We start from the raw sequence: 23,747 nt of genomic DNA, 5'->3' as shown, positions 1-23,747 counted from the left end.
GGGAATGGATGCTACTCGCTCCCTCTTTGCAGTGTAAGCAATAGGGCACATATAGCACGTAGGGAAAGGAGGGACATTTATGCCTCTTTACATCCCTTAGCAGGCATGTAACATGGAAGATCTTGCCCTTAATATTTATATTGTTTTCTTAATTGTACATGTTACACACTGTCCAAATCCCCTCTTCCTTGGAGAATTACTCTTTCATCCCAACACCCTTGGCCAGGACAATATCTTATATACATTTGTTTTTTATCTTAAAGTGCATAGATGGGAAGTTATCTTCTGCTTCAGATTTGACACCTTTGGTTATTTATATAAAGTGACAGCTGTCTCTCATGGGTGTACATAAATACGAATATTAATGTCATGGTATTATAAAGAATGTTTTTATCAGCATGAGTCTGAGATGGCGACAGCCATGAATGAGTCATACAAACTCTCTCAAATGTGTAGACATGGCCTTTATATCACATATCACCCACCATGTATTCTGAATATGCCACAGATGTGGTATAGTAGAAAGAGAATCTACATTCAAATTCTATTTTGTGTTGTATTTCAGACTTTCTAGTCTCGCATGCTATCTGGTTGAAAATCTCTGAAGGCAGAAGGTAAACCTTGCTTATGAAGAATTTGGATACTTAACGCAAAGTATTAAAAAGAGTTCTGAAAAGAGAACAAAACTTCTCTTTTGGTAGTGCCATATCTCAGAAATCTCTTCTAAGACCAACCTCGAATTTGAGCATAATATTCCCCTCTGGCAAAGATCATAAATGCCAAATTTCAGATGCAATGGATTTTTTTTTGAGGAATTTGGCAGAAGGGAGGGGTAAAACTGAGTTTACAATAGAAAGGTGACTGCATCCTTATAGAAAGGTTATTTGTTCCTCCGTAATATCTCAAAACTATGAGGAGTGGTGCCTGTGACCGAGTTCTACCATCTAAGAACAAAGCAAATTTCCTATGAATTAAAAGCAGACAATGGTTATTTTGTGAAGTGTTCTCATGAATAATACAACCAAATTTTGAAGTCAATGAGGTTACTCGTGTTTAAAGTTAAGATCGTACTCAAAGTCTTTCAGAATAAAGCAAGATTGTCAAATGTTCACATGTATAGATCAGGTTGTAAATTGCTGTGCCTTCTAAAATAAAAATAAATCATTTTGTAAATTGAGTAATCTGCCCTAAGAAAGTTGCCTGTGTTTGAATTAATTCTTGAATTTAGTAAAGATTTGGAGGAACCCCCATGTTCTTTTGTTTGTATATCACAAACTGCTACCATTTGAAGGACAGATACAGTGGCACAAAGGTAAAGAATTCCTGGAGCAGAGCAGCTTGAGAATACCAATGATTAATGAACAGATAAAGACACATATGATTGCCTGCTGTTTTAAAATGAGCTGCTACCAGCTCATTAAGCTGGTGAGAACTCTTGAGACAACTGTTACAAACAGCCTTCCTTCAAGTCAAAAATGGTAGCACCTTAGTTCAAATTAGAGACCTTTAAGATTACAACCTGAGAGGAACCTTAATAAATTGCATTTCTCACAACAGTAGACTGATGTGCAGACTCACCAGTCAGGGAAGGAAAAATAAAGTCCCAGCTACAGATCTCTTCACCTTCCTTTCTTCAGGACTCTCTTTAGTTCCAGAACACAAACAAAATCCAGAACAAATAATCTCAAACTACTGGGTATAACCAGCGGAGGCCTTTCCAGCTTCGACTGGCTGGGCAGGGAGAAGACAGGATACATTCCTCCCCAGGATAGCATCCATGCTCCAGCTTTCCCTTCCCTTCCATAACCCTCGCCAGAGGAGGCTTGTGATAGGCATGAACCTATCCTTACAAGATGGAGTGATTTTACACTTGTCACACACGGGTACTGAAGCAGAACAACACCAGACACAAGCGCTGGTCATGACTGCTGAAATTTGAATAGGAAAAGCATCTAGCATCTTGCCCATCTGAACACACATCCCAAATATCAGAGCATCCAACTATTTGTGATAACAAATCACAAATGAAGGGTGGTAGATGATTCTCTCCATGTAGTATGATCCGTGTTCTGCTCTTCTTTACGTTCCAAAAAAATCCAGATAAATCAGTGGAATGTGGCTCTAAAGCCAGCACAATAGGTGCAGGGAGGGTCAACTCTGTGCACAGGTGATCCTCTGATGATGTAAACCAGCATAGGGGCTCTTATGCCACTCCGCCTCTTTACTGTTAGTGTAACAGAAGGAAAAAGGTGTATCCAGAGAAAAGGGAACATGACTAGGAGGCTCCCGTGCCATGTCAATGCTCAGCTGTTGTTTCAGTCCGTTTTCAGGTGGTATACATGAGAGAAACCCACTGGCTGCTGTAATTCAGGACAGGGGGATAAGCTCTGTAGAGATGAGGCTTCAAAGTCAGGGGCATCACACACACACACACTCTCTCTCATCCAAACCCCCAAGATCCTCCCAAAAATATTTCTGACAGACTTAAAGTGATCATCAGTTCTCCTTTCTTCTTCTCTCCGTCACAGTGGGATTGTGACACCAGGGTTACATCAGCCAATCATCACATTTTCTGTTGTCCTCTCTCCTCATGCCTCTATGCTCTAAAATCCCTACATTCTTCTATCAGTGATCATCAAACCTCGTCCAGATCCAAATTCCCCTCCAAAATTCTCCCGAACTTCAGCAGATCCAAACTTGGCCGATCTTATAATGGTTCTGAACAAACATTCCTTTGTAAGTGTTTGGAGTAAAATATGGACTTTGTCACTTGGGCACATATATAAAGTGTAATTCACATTTTGAGTTATTTAATAAAAAGACATAGAAACAAATCTATTGTTTGAATGATTTTTTGTGGAGGGCTTATCATGCAAAACCAATATAACATGATTATATTTCCAGAAGTGAGAAAAAATACATCCATGAAACAAGTGTCCATGAAAAAGGAGCCTTTCACATGAATTATCCTTCACTATCACCAGTTATTTGATGGCTCCCAACATCTATAGTTCATTGTTACAACTGTCAAAATTGGCAACCACCAAGATTGTTGTCTCAATTAGGGACAGTAAACAGATTGTCCCTATTTTTAATGAAAAAATCTAAAATGTAAAAATTCACAGTTTAACATGTTTATTCATCTAAACGAGCTAAAAAATAATGACGTGACATCTGTTTGAGAGACACTGGTACCTAACATTTTGGCTGTCTCTTCACCGATTTGGTTGTCATTAAAAAAAAAAAAAAAGAGAGGATGCTGTCAATTAAATGCATTGACATACTGTATAAAAACCCTTTCCTGTTCTTGGAAATATGTACTAAACATATAGCACGGTGTGTAAGGCAAGCTAAGCAGTAAGTAGGATGAAGGGAAGAAGCACAGTGCTGCAAAAAATGCAAGTCTGTTTCCCTCTCCCCCCCCTCGCAGGGTGTCAACAAACTCAGTGTTGTACACACAATCTTTGCCAGTTTATTCATCTTATGGATTCATTTCTACAAGTGCAAGCATAATCTACTAGCTCAGAAGCAGTCCAAACACCATATTTCTGCAGACTTATTGCTGTCCCATATTGTTATTTGCTTAGTCATGGGAATCACTGATTATTATGCTAGTTTGTATAAAACTCTAAATGCCATAAAATCTTTATTATTCTGTTTGTTGGGATTCTAAATTGATTTTAAGCACAATCCACTTGACCTTGAAAAATAAGGACTCAATTGTGCCTTATAGGCACAAGCCCATGTTGGAACAGTATGGAGTACTTGCCTGTTGGGAGCCGCTACAGGCTTCTTGCTCATTTGCAAAGGGACCACACATAATCTAGCCCTAAATTAAGTAATGAACCCCTTCAATAGTAGTAAATGTCACTGAACCAGTATAGGCCTTTTTAATACAGTTTCTGCCCTCCCCCATGAGAAAGGATAATTTAAATTATTATTTATTTTTAAATATAATCTATGATCAAGTGGACAAGTCAATTATTATCCAGAGTTGAGGACTACCCTGGAAACCTAAGCAAACAAAAGAACTCTCTCATATGTTCTCAGTTAGATGTAAATGCATAACCTCATATATGTCATCACTGCTACAGCTAATGGGATAAGTTGATGGGGCTATGATATACACAGGATCACATGGTGCCTATTTAACAAGCTACAGTGATCTTTAAATAAAGCACTCTTCAATAAAATTTTAAATAAATCTCTGGGGCCCCTGTTAGAGATACACCTATAATTACAGTGCAACCCTCAATTCCAATAAAAACGCATTCATGGATGACTACAAATACAGGTAGTAACTAAGTGGCAATGTATACCTCCTCTACTATTTGTACCATTGTAACCACCGTTATGGAGTTCGTAGGCTTCTGTTGTACTCCTAAAATTGTTCCAAATTCTGCTTTTACTTGACAAAGAAAAAACAGGTACTGAACCAAGCTGTATTACTCAGCATCATTGCCAGCAGCTACAGTCCTTCCAAAGACAAAACATCTACCTACGTGGGGAGGTGAAACAGAGCAGCAACCCTCGCTCTTCTGCAGGACCTAGAGCCATCCACCACTGCCCAAAAAAGAGGGCATGGCCAGCCAAGCCTAGACCAGCTGGAGCTGCTCTGAGTCAGTGCATCTCCTAAGCAGCTTCTGCTGGCTAGGAGCCTGGGCTGGAGTTTAAAGATGCACTCCTTAAGCAGAGGTCTGCAGCAATACTGGAGCCTGCTCTATCCCCAGAGGTGAACTCCCTCATTTTGTAGCTGCCCCATGGAGTGGAGTCAAGTCCAAGGTGGTAGCAAGCCATATACAATTACTATTACAGTATTTTCTATTGGTTTAATATGATTAGGACCAGATCAGAGGAGTTCAATTTGTAAAATGTACTGTATTTGAAGAGACTAGAACAGAAATGAAGCTCTCTTTGTTACATTTTCAACATTTAAACCAGGGGCAGAAATCACTTGCTTTGCTCCACAACTTATAAACAGTGTGCATTCTTTGGTAGCACTGCTCAAACTTGTATATTGTGTTATCTAAGGTAATTTAATGTTCTTTCAAATGTACGTTTCATAGCAATGCAATAGATCCAACTTTAATAAGTGCTTTCAAAAAGTTCAAAGTTTAAAAATTCATTTTATTATTAAAATAGTCCTTGAGCTACAGTTACAAAGACAAATGACCTAAAAAATTATGGGATTGATTCTGATCTCAGATACATACATAGGTATCATCATTAGAGAGAGAGAGAGAGAGAGAGAGTGTGCACACCTAGCATGCATTTGAGGAGCTAAAAGCAACTTCACTTAAAGATATCAGTGCTCCAAAAGGTATACTGGGAGACATAATCACAGGCCAGATTTTGATCTCACATTAGTGTGAGTAATTAGGAGTAAACAGGAGTAATTTCACTGAAGTCAAAGGAGACAGTGAAAATAGGTGTAAGCAAGACCCAACTCAGGCCTTATGTTTAATGCATTTGTGTTTATAAATTAAAAAATAAAACAGGTGGATAGTTTGACTAAAGCTGGGACACCTGCTATTAACAAACCTCTGTCTGTAACTAGTGGACTGAAAAATACATGGAAAATATTGCACTTGTGCTTTCAGTCCACTAGTTACAGAAAGCACAAGTGTAATATTTTCCATGTATTTGCTGCAATATTCTCCATATATTCCCATGTGCACTGGGCATGAATCTCCTCTCATGTTCTAAGCAATAGGCAACTCTCTAGTTACATGTGACTTAGCTACTATGTCTGTCACCTGAATGAAAAATAGCCGAACGCAAAATGCAGCACTTGAGAACATAATGGAGATTTGTGATATTTTCTGGGCTAGGGGACTTCTGGTCCATAAACCAATAAATAGATTTCATTCGTCCACAGGTGTAGTTTGGTTTTTACTTGTGACTCACACAATATGGGAAATGTTCTTGTTCTAATAACGTCAAGTTACTATTTTAGGTTAAACGGAAAGAAGAAGATTTCTAACTGTTTCAGAACACAATGTATGTATAACGATATAAAATACTTAGCACTTCTACTGCATGTCGCATACAAAGCGCTGTACAACTTTAGCTACAGAATCCTTACAGCATCCTGTCAGTTAGTGGAAAATGCTCATGCAAAATGAAAGCGAGGACTGCAGCATTTTGAGACATGTAGTATGGCACTCAGGGAAGTGAAAGGCATGTCACATCCAAAATGCCAGCTTGTGATTGCCTTTCACTACACTGCAAGGAATGCCACATGTCATAAAATGCTTCACTCCAAGTGCTATATCTTGCTACACATTTGGTAGCATATATAATATTACTGGACTACAAGGACTATGAATGTATGATTTGGGGGATTTGGTGACTGAAAAAGTCACAATTTAGAGCATGAGAAATAAGTATAATATTTCCTTTTCATACATATGTTGGAGATGCTGGTGTATTCCGCATTTCTAGATGAGGTGTCCTATATTACACAAACCGAATAAGGAACATAAAAAGTGTATCCTTAGAGACTCATAGTGTATATAGGCATCAATACTGTATGGTCTAAACATCAACCATATTGATCTAAATTCCTGAACCAGGTTTTAAGTGGTGATAATGGGGCTGTGGGTCAATTTAAAATAAATATAGTCTTATATACTACACTATTAGTATAGTTTTGGTTTCTCTTTGCCTCCAATATCCTCATGTCAAATCTAAGTCTAACTTGAACACTTCCAAAACAGTCACTAAACAAAGGGAACTCAGTGGTTTATCCCTTAGTTGTGAGACTGTTATATAAGAGAAATTAGGGTTAATTTGCCAACAGAGTTTCTACAAGATGTCAGTGAGTCAAGACTCTTCCAGTTTTGGGGAGTAAGCATGAAAAAGATTTGTTAGCTGGTACAACCCCTTACATTAGTTTGATGGGAAAAAGATAGTATAACTGGAAAACAAATTTTTACCACAGCCTCCTAATGAGAGAAGCAAGCTGCTATTGCAATTAGCAGGAACAGTATAATTAAAACAGAATTTCAGCTTCATATTAATAATAGAGCAGTATACTAATTAAAATCAACGTCAACTGAACTTTCTACATATACCAGTGCAGACAGCCCAAAAGGCAAGGAACTCTGTTTCAGAGACATATGTTAATGTTTGAGCTTCTGTCATCCAGGTGCCATTTCTGACAGAGCACATGTGCACTGAGCAGTTGGCAAGGAATGAAGAAAGATTACTGTAGATACATGTGCACATAGAATCTAGGATATAAAATAGGCCCTACAGGAAGTGGGAGAATGTTTCTAAAAAGAGAAATTACCTATGACTTCCTCCGTGTGTGAAGAGCGAGAGAGTGCAAGACTCAGGGTGGTGCAGATGCCCTGGAAATACAGTAAAGCAACTTGTATTTGGGGACTTGTGTTTTCTTTTGTATTTTTTTTAAAAAGAAAACCTACATTTCGCTATTGGAAAGTTTGGATTCATGGATTTAAGTCAGGACAGCCTACCCAGAAGTCAGCAGCTATTGTTTGCAATACCAACAACAATATGAAAAAACTGTCTTTTGGCATCAGAGTTCTCAGCCTGAGAAACAAATAATGTAAACAATTCATTTAATTCATAATAGTACAGCTTCTGTTTTAACTTAAGTGTAGAATAGCTTTGCATGAGTCTTCTTTGCCTGTTCTGCAGATATGAATGTTAAGAGCGATGAGATATTGCATAGTATTATTATGCATTAGAACTGCGTGTTCCCAAGTTGTGTTGTTCAAGGTAGTTGCTTTTCCTGAAGAGAATCTGATGATAGAATAGATACATTGCATCTGCTAGTTTTCATTTGGATCCAGATCAAGGTCAACTTCACTTGATAGATTAAGATAAAAGAAAGCGTAGAAAGCCAACAGAAATACCAGTATAGCTGCAAGGACAAGGGCAACTTCCTGTACAAACGAGAGAAAATTTTCAAAACGATAAAATGTTAGATACAGTATCATAATTTCAGATAAATCAGCAACAAATGTTACCTTCCATCTGCATCAAGCCTGCAGAAGTTAAGTTTTCATCAGACCATATAGTTCGCACAACCAAGTGGCTTTTTAATTAACACTTCTTTGCTGCCACCATTTCAGCATGTATGGAGAAATTTTACTTGACGAGATGATCAATTTTTTGGTGGGCCAGACATATCCTTTTTGGCAATCAACACAGACAACGTTCATAAAAGAATTTGTAGGTTTGAATGCAAATGTGAGCAATGAAGTTAGATTGTGTTTGGCTATTTTTGCATTTTCTAGAAATATGATTACTTTTTTCATAGAATTGGAGATTCCTAGACCAGAAGGCACCATTGTGGTTATCTAATCAGACATCCTGTATAACACACATCACAGAACTTCCCCAAAATAATTCACAGAACATATCTTTCAGAAAAACATCCAATTTTAAAAATGGTCAGTGGTGGAGAATCCAGCACAAACTGGTTAAGTTGTCCCAAAGGTTAGTTACCCTCAATGGTAAAAAAAAGTTACGCCTTATTGCCAGCCTGAATTTTCTCTAGCTTCAGTTTCCAGCCATTAGATTGTGTTATACCTCTCTCTGATAGACTGAAGAGCCCATTATTAAATATTTATTCCCCATGTAGACTGTAATCAAGTCACCTCTTAACCTTCTCCTCCTTAAGCGAAACAGATTGAGCTCCTTGAGTCTATCACTAGAAGTATGTTTTCTAATCCTTTAATCGTTCTCGTGGCTCTTCTCTGAATCTTTTCCACTTTATCAACATCCTTCTTGAATTGTGTGCGTCTAAACTGGACACAGTATTCCAGTAGAGGTCGCACCAATGCCAAATACAGAGGTAAAATAACCTCTCTGGTCCTAGTTGAGATTCCCGTTTATGCATCCCAGGACCTCGTTAGCACTTTTGTTCACAGCATCACACTGGGAGCTCATGTTCACCTGATTACCCACCACGACTCCCAAATCGTTTAGAGTCACTGCTTCCCAGGATAGAGTCCTCCATTTTGTAAGTATGGCCTACATTCTTTCTTCTTTTAGCAACAAGATTGCAAATTATAAATGAGGTGTGCACACCACAGTGGATATCAATGAAAAATGCTACTCCTACCTCTCAACCTAGCAGAAAACAATGTGCCATGGTACCAATCTGCAAAATCCCTCAGTGCAGGAAAAAACTTTTCCATGCTCTTCACTTCAATAATGCTGGCAGAAAGCACCAGAGTTTGCATTTGCACTTAACTCCCCCTCTCCAAAGAAAAACCCTTCTGTAGCTGCCTTCATTATAATAAATGAATCTTCTACAGTGTACTTGATTTATAGTAAGCTTCAGAATTTGAGAAATGCTTTTGTAGTAAATGCCACAGGGCTGTCTGTTATCATATCCTCTTTTTCTTAGGGCTACTTAACTTAGGCTCCCAAATGTATTAAATTGCAGTATAACTATCCTCTTTATAATAATACTTCTTTACAACACAAAAAGACAATGTTCTATTAAAAAAAATATTTTCAGTTCACTGGAGAGGGCAACATACTCCTCTATATTATATAGTGTTGACTACCATTTTCATAGGCAGTGAAATATGGAGTATGACTTTGAATACTGCACTGTTATATCGCCACAATAAATGGAAACTGTCACTTCCACTGGTGACCAGGGTGATTATACATTATGCCTAATGTCGTGATTTATTTTTAAATCATGTATGGGGCCCCTCAATAAAAACAGCTGAACTCTGTTATAACAAATCCCCAACACTCCCACCAAAAATAAACCAAAAACGTGGTCCAATGGTCCATCTATAAATCATCTGCATCAAACCACCCATTCAGATACATAAAAGGATAGGAGGAGAAAAGAGGGGCTAAGTAGGTGTGTAGTAACTAATATGAAAAGGAAAGACTGACAACAGGGTTTGAAATCAGCCAGAGAGGGGGTCAGATTGATATTGTCAGCAAGAAAGGTCCATAGATAGGGCCACTGTGGGAAGGGCACTATAGTAGGAGCTATTATACCTGGCACTGACCTCAGCCTTCTGATTAGGGCGTGGTCTACTAGAAAATTAGGTTGGTATAACTATGTTGCTCAGAAAAAACACCCCACCTGAGCAGTGTAATTCATCTGACTTAAGTCCCCAAGCAGACACTGCTAGGTTGATGGAAGAATTCTTCTGTTGACATAGCTACTGCCTCTCGGGAAGGTGGATTACCTCCCATGGTGTAGTTACTGTCTACACTGCACGGCTGTAGAGTTTTAAGTGTAGAATAGCCATACCTCATTGTGTCCCCAAACCTGAAGGAGTTAAAATTTTTACTAGCTGCACATTTTAAAATCAGGCGCATGATCTGGCATTCTTCTCTAGAACAGCACTTTCATTTGCATTTACATGAATGCATTTTATATTTGATCAGAATGTTGGATCAATAATTCAAACATATGTCACCTAATAAACTTTGAAATATTACTGCTTATTTGACTTATGCTCTGTACGAATCTTTGTTCTATGAGAACCCTTTGGTTTATGTTCTACAGGGATGGCGGTTTAATTTTTAAGTCATTTGCAGCATTGCTGTAGCAGTATTGGTCTCAGGATATTAAAGGGACAAGGTGGGTGAGGTAATATCTTTTATTGGACCAACTTCTGTTGGTGAGAGAGACAAGCTTTTGAATTTACACAGAGCTCTTCTTCACCAACAGAAGTTGGTCCAGTAAAAGACATTACCTCACTTACCTTGTTGCTCTAATTTATAAGTGATTTTTATTCTTCTAAACAAATGTTTAAATTGTTTGTATAAATTTGCTTAGGGCATTTGCTATGGGCTGTAACTAGAATTTCCTATTCATATTATACTATAATTTGAACCTTATCATCTCATTTTATATGATTTGATTAAAAAAAGAATTACATCTAATTTACTAACACATTAAATGAATGTGATTTTTGCTTTGTTGCAGTTGCAACACTTCAGTATCTCAAAAGGGCATGGCAGCATCAGACAGGTTTCATTTATTTTCTTGTATCCACAGCTGTGCTCCAGACCCATCTGGCCACACAGCTACTAATTTTAAGAGGATGTAATGAACAAGTGACACACAACTGCAAATTCCATCTGCTCAGAAGAGTGGACAACGATACCATACAATGCAGCCACCATTTACACTGAGAGCAGTATTATTTTTCTCCCTCTCATTTGGATGCTCGGCTTTCCACTTTATCGCAAGTTAACCTTTTTTCTTCTCCACCTCTTCTTTGCACAGTCGCCCTTAGAAAATTGTGCGCTGTATGTAAAAAACTTGTTGGCAATGTTTTATAATGAAGAAGCATTTCCTAGTGATTATAAGAAGAAACTGGGAGTCAGAAGATCTGGATTCTATTCCCAAATTATCTAATGATTTGTATGACTTTAGGAATTTATCTTTCTCTACACCTTAGTTTTGCCATCTATAAATTGGGGATAATACTGCTACTTTCCACAATCACAGGAGTATTAGGAAGGAGGTGGGAGACCTAATGTTTGTTAACCATTAAGAGATCTTAGTACTGAAAAGACTTGGGAAGTGAAACTAATGTATTAAAATTCTAGGCTTAAGAATAATACAAGAACCTCAACTTTGAGTTATTGAGAAACGCAGTGGAACAAAAAAAACTCATGCTGTGGTTGCAAATATCTGAGTGACAAATGTTGTCAGGTAACAAACCGATCTAACAGAATGAATGATATATTGTTCACAGTTAGGCATGCAGTCTAGTATGTCTACGGTTGCAGGGATTTGATTTTTAAAAATAATTTTAACAGATAAAATTGATGGGTTTTTAGCATTTTTCCAATTTTTATTGATTTAAGTTTTCAGAGTTATGTAAAATTATGGGTTTAAACATTTTTCCTATTTTTATCAATTTAAATTTTCTCAGTTGTGGCAATTAATGGGGGTGTCAGACAACTGGGGATCAGCCAATAATTTGTTAATGAGATTCAAAAAGTTAAAGCTTTATAACCATTAAAACACAAAATTATCAACATCACACATCACAAATATACAAAGTAAATATCCTTAAATCAATCTCTAAGTTCTCAAGCAACACTTTTCTTTCTTTGCCTATCTATAAATTATGATTATCATCAAAGGTAATCTTTTTGTTGGTTTGTGTGCACATGGTGAAATTGACATTTACCGATAAAAATCGAATCCTTCCAAGCCTAAATATGTTTTAGAACCATATCTAATTTATAAACTTTCAAATAAAAACCCTGCAATGAACATCGTACCAAAACCACTACAAAACTGCTATATTTTCTTTGCAACATGAGTAAAAGTTGCCATTTTAATTTTTATATATCATATCAGCCTTTACAATTTGTGAGCCATACATAAAGGCAACGCCTTAAAACAAATCTAGCTCCCTACTATTGGTAACTTTCGGATTGCTCCTCCGTAAAAGTTATTTTACTCAGAGAATTTCACTCTGAATAATTAATTCTTATGGGAAAAGACCTACAGATAGTAACTGGAAATGATCATCAGTTTTTTCTCACCATAGTACAGAATTTAAGAGACTAATATCCCTGCTATAGAATTCTTGGTTAAACAAGTCTTTAGAAGGAATATCATCCTCTATAAATCTCTATAGAGTTTTGAGAATTGTTTCTGTAGAACCCTACTGATTTCACCTCTATTAAGTTCTATAGGACTTTTCCATAAAGGAAACATACTTAGTTACTGTATATAATAAATCTGACTCTCCTCTCATTTATGCCAATTTTACATCATTGTAACTCACTGCAACTGACTACAATGATTTACACCAGCCTCAGTCTCTTATCCTGAAACTACTCTAAATGGATAGACCCCTATGCCAGCACAAAGCCCCACTGAAGTCAGTAGGGCTCTGAGAATGCCCTGAGGCCTATGCATACTGAGCAATTTGCAGAGTTGGGGCCTAACCGAGGAAGAAAAATACAGTGCAGGCAATTTTGGACACAAGACAAACTCCCATACTGTACATAGAGAACTACAGTATTCACAGGAAAAAAAACATTCATATGTATTTATTTTAAATCCTCCCAATCCATGAGTATAATCTCTGAACTGATATCACTTTGAAACTCAATGTGACTGAACATCACAGGTGTGTGTCCCTCCAATTCTAAGCTACTTCTAGTTAGTTTAAACTCAGGCATGTTTGAAAAGGGGAGAAAAGAAGGAAGTGACAGTGATACTGGGTATTTCTTTTTTTGGGGAGGAAAACATGAAAAAGTGTTGGTGACAAGATATCCCTAACATATCTTGGCAAAGTGGATTAACTCAGAAGATTATGAACAGCATGAAATCACAGGACACTCTTTGGCAAACTGCATCAAGAATGTCATCTATTTGTATGCATCTAGCTCCAGATGAGACAGATTCCTGGTAGGGAGCTAGCTGTATAGGTAAATAGATGAGGTAGCTATGTAGAAGAATGGATGGATAGTACATTTCCCATATTCAGAAATTAGTTTTTCCTTGGTTCCATCAATGTCCCCTTTATTTAATCAGCCTTATTCTCTACTGACTTGCCCCTTGCACAGTCATGTGCATCTGAGCAAAGTGGGTATAAAATGCTACCATTCTGATTTGGTAGCATTTTTTACTTCCTTTGCACAGATGTACATGGCTGCACAAGGGATTAGGTAGTGGAGAACCAGGCCCTTATTCCTATCCTCTCCAGTTAATTTGTTATATTTATTAGTGACTATACTGAGGCACAGGCAGTGCAAAACATTACCCATATTTATTTTTTGGTTTCTATTTTGGGTATCAAAGGCTAGGGTTGATTATAGAAAACTTGCACATGCTACAGAGGGTCATTTAAAGGAAATCTCAGGCATGTTATTTTTTTTTACATGACCTTGCAGTCCCCTTACTGGTGACTTAGCACAGCCATGCAGCGATACTGGAATAGTGACACTTGGATGAACTCAGTTTAACAACACAACATCTTTTTATTACTGGAAGGAGGTACAGAGGCAGTTCTCCTGCTGCTGGTACAGCTTCCCTCTCTCCTTGATGCAGGAAACACTCTTCAACTCCTCTGACGCACCCATCTGTCACCCTGACATGGCATCCTGGGAGGTACGCCGAGTGCCAGGGGGCCATATCTGAGACGTTACGGAGGGATTGTTGCGGATCATCCGGCGTTTGACTACTACCCCATGCTAGTCATCCATGTAATGATACTGCGAAGTATGACCATCAGCAGATCAGAAGTGACTACAGGGCTCTGGGAGTAAGGGTGAAGGAGTTGGGAGTGCAGGTGGTGTTCTCTTTGATCCTTCCGATCAAGGGTAGGGGCCCACGCAGACACAGATGCATCCTGGAGGTGAATGCCTGGCTGCAAGGATGGCGTCGCCAGGAGGGCTCCGGCTTCCTTGACCACGGAATGCTGTTCCAGGAAGAAGGACTGCTAAGCAGAAAAGGGAACCACTTATGGAGGAACGGGAAGAGCATATTTGGATACAGAATGGCTAACATAGCGAGGAGGGCTTTAAACTAGGTTTGAAGGGGGCAGGTGACCAAAGCCCACAGGTAAGTCAAAAACATGGAGACCAGGGAGAAGGGTCAGAATTTGGGGGGAGCATGGGCTGCTATAGCAGGGATAAGGGAGAGACAAGACAGAACTTGCCGGGGGGGGGGGGAATCAAATCAGTATCTTAGATGTCTGTATACCAATCCAAGAAGTATGGGGAATAAGCAGGAAGAACTCGAAATCCAGGAGTCCAGGAAAGCTGGCTGTATTTTAAAGAAGCCTTATTGAAGGCACAGGAACAAACCATCCCGATGTGCAGAACGAATAGCAAATATGGCAGGGGACCAGCTTGGCTTAACAGAGAAATCTTCAGTGAGCTTAAACACAAAAAGGAAGCTTACAAGCAGTGGAAACTTGGACAGATGATCAGGGAGCAGTATAAAAATATTGCTCGAGCATGCCAGCAGATCTGCAGGGGTATAATCAGGAAGGCCAAAGCACAATTGGGGTTGCAGCTAGCAAGGGATGTGAAGGGTAACAAGAAGAGTTTCTCCAGGTATGTTAGCAACAAGAAGGTGGTCAGGGAAAGTGTGGGACCCTATGGGAGGCAACCTAGTGACAGATGATGTGGAAAAAGCTGAATGCTGAAGTACTCAATGCTTCACAGACAGGGTCAGCTTCCACACTGCTGCACAGGGCAGTACAGTATGGGGAGGAGGTGAGCAGCCCTCAGTGGTGAAAGAACAGGTTAAGGACTAATTAGAAAAGCTGGCCATGAACAAGTCCATGGGGCCGGATCTAATGCATCTGAGGGTGCTGAGGGAGCTGGCTGATGTGATTGCAGAGCCATTGGCCATTATCTTTGAAAACTCGTGGTAATTGGGAGAGGTTCTGGACGACTGGAAAAAGACAAATATAGTGCCCATCTTTAAAAAACGGAAGGAGAATCCAGGGAACTATAGATCGGTCAGCCTCACCTCAGTCCCTGGAAAAATCATGGAGCAGGTCCTCAAGGAATCCATTTTGAAGCACTTGGAGGAGAGCAAGGTGATCAGGTACAGTCAACATGGATTCACCAAGGGCAAGTCATGCCTGACAAACCTGATTGTCTTCTATGATGAGATAAGTGGTTCTGTGGATATGGGGAAAGTGGTGGATGTGATATACCATGACTTTAGCAAAGCTTTTGACATGGTCTCCCACAGTATTCTTGCCAGTAAGTTTAAAAAGTATGGATGGATGAATGGACTATAAAGGTGGATAGAAAGCTGGCTAGATGGCTGGGCTCAATGGGTAGTGATCAATGGCTCCATGTCTAATTGGCAGCCTGAATCAAGCGGAGTGCTCCAGGGGTCGGTCCTGGGGCCAGTTTTGTTCAACATCTTCATTAATGATCTGGATGATGGGATGGATTGTACCCTCAGCAAGTCTGCGGATGACACTAAGTTGGGGGGGAAAGGTAGGTACGCTGGAGGATAGGGACAGGGTCCAGAGTGACCTAGACAAACTGGAGGATTGGGCCAAAAGAAATTTGATGAGGTTCAACAAGGACAAGTGAAGAGTCCTGCACTTAGGATGGAAGAGTCCCATGCACTGCTACAGGCTGGGGACCGACGGGCTAAGTGGCAGTTCGGCAGAAAAGGACCTAGGGATTGCAGTGGACGAGAAGCTGGATATGAGTCAACAGAGTGCCCTTGTTGCCAAGAAGGCTAATGGCATATTGGGCTGCATTAGTAGGAGCATTGCCAGCAGATCGAGGGAAGTGATTATTCCCCTCTTTTTGGCACTTGTGAGGCCAGATCTGGAGTACTGCATTGAGTTTTGGGGTCCCCACTACAGAAAGACGTGGACAAACTGGAGAGAGTCCAGTGGAGGGCAACGAAAATGATTAGGGGTTTGGGGCACATGACTTATGAGGAGAGGCTGAGGGAACTGGGCTTATTTAGTCTGCAGAAGAGACGAATAAGGGGGGATTTGATAGTAGCCTTCAACTACCTGAAAGGGGCGTGAGGGTCAAAGGAGGATGGAGCTAGGCTGTTCCCAGTGGTGGCAGATGACAGAACAAGGAGCAATGGTCTCAAGTTGCAGTGTGGGAGGTCTACGTTGGGTATTAGAGAACACTATTTACCTAGGGAGGTGGTGGAATCTCCATCATCAGAGGTTTTTAAGGCCCAGCTTGACAAAGCCCTGGCTGGGATGATTTAGTTGGGGTTGGTCCTGCTTTGAGCAGGGGGTTGGACAAGATGACCTCTTGATGTCTCTTCCTACCATAATCTTCTATGATTCTACGAAATGCTAGTAAATAAACACAGCTAGTAAATATGACACAGTTGACATCACAGATCTGACTTGGTGGGATAATACTCATGACTGGAATATTTGTACAGAAAGGTACAGCTCACTCAGGAAGGACAGGCAGGGAAAAAAGGGAGGAGGTGTTACCTTACATATTAAAAATGTATACACTTGGACTGAGGTTGAGATGGAAATAGGAGACAGACTTGTTGAAATCTCTGGGTACCGTATAAAAGGGGTAAAAAACAAGGGTGATATCATGGTAGGGATCTACTACAGACCACCTAACCAGGAAGAAGAGGTCAATGCGGCTTTTTTTTTAAACAACTAACAAAATCATCCAAAGCACAAGACTTGGTGGTGATGGGGGACTTCAACTACCCAGACATCTGTTGGGAAAATAACACAGCAGGGCATAGATTACCCAACAAGTTCTTGGACTGGACTGGAGACATTTTTTTATTTCAGAAGGTGAAGAAAGCTACTAGGGGAGAGGCTATTCTAGATTTGATTTTAACAAATAGGGAGGAACTAGTTGAGAATTTGAAAGTGGAAGGCAGCTTGGGGGAAAGTGATCATGAAATGATAGAGTTCATGATTCTAAGGAATGATAGGAGGGAGAACAACAAAATAAAGACAATGGACTTCAAGAAGGCAGACTTTAGCAAACTCAGGGAGTTTTTGGGTAAGATCCCATAGGAAACAAGTCTAAGGGGAAAAACAACTGAAGACAGTTGGCAGTTTTTCAAAGAGACATTATTAATGGCACAAGTGCAAACTATCCCTCTGCGTAGGAAAGATAGAAAGTAAGGCAAAAGACCACCCTGATTTAACCAGGAGATCTTCAATGATCTAAAAATCAAAAAAGAGTCCTACAAAAAGTGGAAACTAGGTCAAATTACAAAGGATGAATACAAACAAATAATACAAGTATGTAGGGACAAAACTAGAAATGCCAAGGCACAAAACGAGATCAAACTAGCTAGAGACATAAAGGGTAATAAGAAAACATTCTACAAATTCTTCTTCTAGAAGCAAGAGGAAGACCAAGGACAGGGAGGCCTGTTACTCAGTGAGCGGGGGGGGGGGGGGGGAGGGGGAGGGGGGAGGGGGGGGGGACAATAACAGAAAATGTGGAAATGGCAGAGGTGCTTAATGACTTCTTTGTTTCAGTTTTCACCCAGAAGGTTGGTGGTGACTGGACGTCTAACATAGTGAGTGCCAGTGAATATGAGTTAGGATAAGAGGCTTAAATAGGGAAAGAACATGTTAAAAATTACTTAGAGAAGTTAGATAGCTTCAAATCACCAGGGCCCGATTAAATGCATCCTATAATACTCAAGGAGCTGACTGAGGAGATATCTGAGCCATAAGCATCATAGAAGAATGGAGAGATTCCAGAAGACTGCAACTACAGGGCCAATCTATAAAAAAGGAAATAAGGACAACCTGGGAAATTACAGACCAGTCAGCTTAACTTCTGTACCCAGAAAGATAATGGAGCAAATAATTAAGCAATCAATTTGCAAACATCTAGAAGATAATAAGGTGATAAGTAATAGTCAGCATGGATTTGTCAAGAACAAATTGTGTCAAACCAACCTGATAGCTTTCTTTGACAGGGTAACAAGCCCTGTGGATGGAGGGAAGCGGTAAATGTGGTATATCTTGACTTTAGCAAAGCTTTTGATACTCTCTCACATGACCTTCTCATAAACAAACGAGGGAAATGCAACTTAGACGGAGCTACTATAAGGTGGATGCACAACTGGTTGGAAAATCGTTCCCAGAGAGTAGCTATCAGTGGTTCACAGTCATGCTGAAAGGGCATAACGAGTGGGGTCCCATGGGGATCAGTTCTGGGTCTGGTTCTGTTCAATATCTTCCTCAATGATTTAGATAACGGCATACAGAGTACACTTATAAAGTTTGCAGACGATACCAATCTGGGAGGGTTTGCAAGTGCTTTGGAGGATAGGATTATAATTCAAAATCATCTGGACAAACTGGAGAAATGGTGTGAAGTAAACAGGTTGAAATTCAATAAGGACAAATTCTAAGTACTCCACTTAGGAAGGAACAATCAGTTGCACGCATACAAAATGGGAAATGACTGCCTATGAAGGAGTTCTGTGGAAAGGACATCTGGTGGTCATAGTGGACCACTAGCTAAATATGAGTCAACAGTGTAACACTGTTGCAAAAAAAAGTGAACATCATTCTGGGATGTATTAGCAGGAGCATTGTAAGCAAGACATAAGAATTCTTCCTCTCTACTCTGCACTGATTAGGCCTCAACTGGAGTATTGTGTCCAGTTCTGGGTGCCACATTTCAGGAAAGATGTGGACAAATTGGCGAAAGTCCAGAGAAGAGCAACAAAAATGATTAAAGGTCTAGAAAACATCACCTATGAGGGAAGGTTGAAAAAACTGGGTTTGTTTAGTCTGGAGAAGAGAAGACTGAGAGGGGACATGAAAACAGTTTTCAAGTACTTAAAAGGTTGTTACAAGGAGGAGGGGAAAAAACTGTTCTTCTTAACCTTGAGAATAGGACAAGAAGCAATGGGCTTAAATTGCAGCAAGGGAGATTTAGGTTGGACATTAGAAAAAACTTCCTAACTGTCAGGGTGCTTAAGAACTGGAATAAATTGCCTAGGGAGGTTGTGGAATCTCCATCATTGGAGATTTTTAAGAGCAGTTTAGACAAATACCTGTCAGGGATGGTCTAGATAATACTTAGTCCTGCCATGAGTGCAGGGGATTGGACTAGATGACCTCTTGAGGTCCCTTCCAGTCCTATAATTGTCTTCATTTGGTACTGGCTGCTGTCGGAAGTCACGGTACCGGGCTAGCTAGACCATTGTTCTCACCCAGTATGGCCACTCTTATGTTCACCAGTTTCAGGTGGGTTTGTACTCAGCAAGGCTCAGCTGTACTTCTGCTGCTGCAGCTACTCTACTATTTATACTTGTGCTAATTCAATGAGAGCTAGTGCAAGTATGTGCAGATGAGCAGGGGAATCACACACCTACCTCATTGTACAGATGTAGTCTCAGAGTTATGTCCTCAGACAGGGGTCCTTCCCATCTGGGAGGTCCTATATCCTTTGGGGCTGCCTGAGGATGTGCCACACACCCAAACCAAGCCAGAACAATGACAATATTGGATAATATTTTTAAAAGGACAAAATACTGCACGCTCAAAACAAGTACGGTCACCCTGTTTCAACTAAATTTTTGATATTTATAAGTCCTTAGTTGCTACTCTGACATTATCAACATGGATAAAATTGCTCATTGAAGAAATTAAAAAGTACTAAATGGCAATGACTGAAAGAAACTTTGTTACTTTAAATCCTGCATTAAAATGAAAAACAATCAGAATTTGACAAGACAAGCTAATTAGTAAGCTAGCTCTGAAATGTACAGCACCTTCAGGGCAGTTGATTCCAAAAAGTTTCATGTCATTTCCAGGGGGTGGTTTCTTCCTTTTTTTCAAACAAATCTTGTAAACTCTTCGGGTGAAATGCACCCCTGCTGGAACTCCACTCATTTCCCTGGTTATGGGGAGATGATTTTTCACTGTTAATTTATCCTCTTCTCTCCCGTCTCCTCACATTCTACCCTCTTTCTTTGTTTATATCCACTTATTGTCTCACCTTATATGTTTAGACTGCCAGCTCTTTGGGGCAGGGGCTGTCTATTATATGTCTGTACAGAGTATAGAGTAATGGGGTCCTGTTGCTTGATAGGGGCCTCTAGACACTATTGCAGCACATCTTAATATATTAATTAAATAATAATTACAACTGCAGTTATGCCCAGGATGGATTTGCCCTTATAATACTTCTGTTATCTACAAGTTAGCAATTTTTAGATTTTTAGAAGGGAGGAATACTGCACCACATGTTGAAGGCACTATGAGTAAATAAAATCCTTGGAAAATACACGTAAGTATGTGTTTTTCACAGATTTGGCAACAAGACTGGGTACTTCCAGGATTATTTATTATGTTGTCTCCAGACTGTTTGCTACCATTGCAATTACCACAGAATTTTGTATATCAGCTACTTTTCAAACACATATTACAGGCTTGATCTGACCCTTACTGAAGTTAATTGCAAGTCCCATTGATTTTAATGGTACAGGATCCGGGTCTGTATTCTTTAAAGAAAATAAAGCCTATCCTTCGCACATATGAACCCTGTTGCTTATTACAGTTCACCAACAAAAACTTTGTTAATGCAGAGTTAAATTTGTGTTGTGGTGTCTTGCGCCCTGCCAGCACCTCAAGCTCAGCTACTCAATCCACTGAGATAATGAAAACTTAAGCCTCTGAAAACCAAGAAATACACAGTTAAAGTACATGTCATTCCTGCACGGTAACCTTAACTCTGACCCCAGGAACTGGCAACAGTTAGTGGGAATAGTTGAGTAAGGAAGGTGCCATAATAAGTAAACAGAGTTCAACTACTTCATATCTCCAAAGTTATCCGGAAAAGAAGATGGAGCTATCTGGAACATGTTCAGAGTGAAGCCAGAGCATTTGCCATAACAAGCATGCCATCAGGCAGCTGAAGAACACATAGAAGGTGCTGAGAGGGAAAACTTCTGTGCTTTAAAAATGCAGAGAACATACACAGCAGCTCAGGATAGACAGGGATGGCAGAGCCTTGTTTGTGCCCTAAGTGATGTTTGATAGAAGGAGAAGGATTTCAGACTCAGATTTATCTACATGCACTCCAACTTCATTCACTGTGCTAGATGTAGTTGTATTGAAAGGTTCAGAGATTAGGTGGAGCAGGCTGGAAGAGCTGTCACTGTGATATGATGACAGTAATTTGGTGAAGAGGCTGTGACATTTAGCAAGTCTGGGTGGTTTGTGTGGAATAGGCTCAATGTTTGTGTAGACATCGCTTCTTTGCTATGTCTGACCTAAACCCAAGTTTTGCTTTAGCAAAGAGAAGATATTATACCTTGCCATACAGTGTTTATTGTGCTGTTCCCCAACGGTTCTGCAGCATCTGCAAGGGGTTCTAGAATGTGTGTTATGGGCATATTGGGGCATCACTCCATGAAGGCATAGCTAAGGTTGCATTTCAGGGATGGCATATTGTAGGGATTGCATGTACCTTAACTGTTTTCAAAGGCTTAAGTTTGCTTTCCGTAACTCTTCACTTCCTGCTTTTTCAGAGGTTTCAGTGTAGCTCAGGGGTGGTCAAACTTTTTGGCCCATGGGCCACATCGGGGTTGCAAAATTTTATGGAGGTAGAGAAGGCTGTGCCGCCCCAAACAGCCTGGACCCCGCCCCCATCCGCCCCCTCACTGCCCCCCTCAGAGCTCCCGACCCATCCAACTCCACCCCACCCCGCTCCTTGTCTCCTGACTGCCCCGACCCCTATCCACATGCCTGCATCCAATCGCCCCCCAGGAGTGGCGGGTCAGAGCACTGGCGGCGTGCTGAGGCTGAGGGGGGGAGGGAAGGATGACAGAGGGGAAGGGGCCAGGAGCTAGCCTCCCCGGCCGGGAACTCAGGAGCCGGGCAGGACGGTCCTGCGGGCCGTAGTTTGCCTACCTCTGGTGTAGCTGAATCTGATGTTCTGGAAGGGCATGAGGCACTACTGGGCAACCTTAACTCTGCATTAACGAAGTGTTTTCTCATTGTATTTCCTAATTTTTTGAACAGAAAAAGAGATATTATTTGTAGGAGACAACTATACCTTCTTAACGTAACACTATCACATGGTATGCAGGTGGAACTGAGGACAGATTAAAGATACCACATGGCATGTTTGTGGGGTCTTTCGCCTTCCTGTGTGTTTCATTACAGTCAAATGGTGATAATGCTCGTGTTATGACATTTTTTGAGTGTGGAGGTGCTGACAGGATAGGGAGAGAAAACAGACGTTTTCACAATATTTTGAAATTATTATTCCACGTAGTTTATAGTAACTTTAAGCATATGAGAGGAGACTAGTGTGTCTCTTCTCACCCTCTCCTTAGCTCACCATCCCCCATAGCATACACCCCTTCCAGAGCATATAGCTGCCCCGCTGACATTTGCAGATCCCCCTCCCCTGCCCATCTCTGTATCTACAGCTACAGCTGACTGTTCGCAAGCTCAGAGGAGGACATTCAGGGCGTCTTCACTACCGCGCTACATGGGTGCCGATGTGCTACGTCGACAAGAGAGCACTTTTCTGTCGACGTAATTACTCCACCAAAAGGAGAGGCAGAAACTATGTCGGCAGGAGAGCATCTCCAGCTAACATAGTATGGTGTAGACACCGCTTTAAGTTGAGGTAACTTACATTGCTTAGAGGGGTGGTTTGTTCACACCCCTGAGTGACGTAAGTTACATCAACTTAAGGGGTAGTGTAGACAAGCCCTCAGAGAGGTGTGAAGTGGCTGGTTCATTTCAATGAGATCTCCCCAATGAATGAGAACGCTCCATGAAGATGAATGCAGCCTGAAAAGGGCTCAGAGAGGGAAGAGCTGCTCTGTTCATCTCAATGGGTGTTCTCATTTCATCGCATCTGTGGGTTTGTACCATGCACTAAGCAATCCTGTTCTCTGCTCCTCATCCTGGTCTCAGCATTGTCTTTGGTGCATGCTCTGGTCATGTCGCTTCTCAGCATGTACCATGCTCCAAACATTCCTCTCCTCATCCCAGTCTCTGTATTGTATGCCTGTTCCATGCACTGAACATACTCGTTGTCAGTTCCCAAATATGATCTACTACAAAAGAAGAGCAACAAAAATGATTAAGATTATGGAACATGGAGAGAGATTGAAAAGACAAGGACTTTGCAGCTAGGAAAGGAGACGACAAGTGGGGGGTACAATAGAGGTCTATAAAATCATGACTGATGTGGAGAAAGTGAATAAGGAAGTGTTATTTACTCCTTCATATAACACAAGAACCAGGGTCACCAATGAAATAATAGGCACCAGGTTTAAA

The 23,747-nt window shown here is 40.5% G+C and overlaps 1 protein-coding gene across 2 annotated transcripts in view; it reads right to left on the bottom strand.

The window, feature by feature from the left end:
* Nucleotides 1-5,123: 5,123 nt before the first annotated feature.
* The window catches only part of TRIQK (triple QxxK/R motif containing), an 87,449-nt gene continuing 68,825 nt past the window's right edge, over nt 5,124-23,747 (bottom strand). The window contains exon 4 of one of the 2 annotated variants that reach the window (XM_074944105.1): nt 5,124-7,913. In XM_074944105.1, the coding sequence (XP_074800206.1) occupies nt 7,800-7,913 (114 nt within the window). In that variant the 3' untranslated portion in view covers nt 5,124-7,799. Of the gene's footprint in view, nt 7,914-23,177; nt 23,525-23,747 lie in introns of those variants that run through there. The other variant, XM_074944106.1, reaches the window with a different exon arrangement.

Source organism: Natator depressus, chromosome 2 (genome assembly GCF_965152275.1).
Source record: "Natator depressus isolate rNatDep1 chromosome 2, rNatDep2.hap1, whole genome shotgun sequence".
NCBI lineage: Eukaryota > Metazoa > Chordata > Testudines > Cheloniidae > Natator > Natator depressus.
This window is presented reverse-complemented; position numbering and strand designations above follow the sequence as displayed.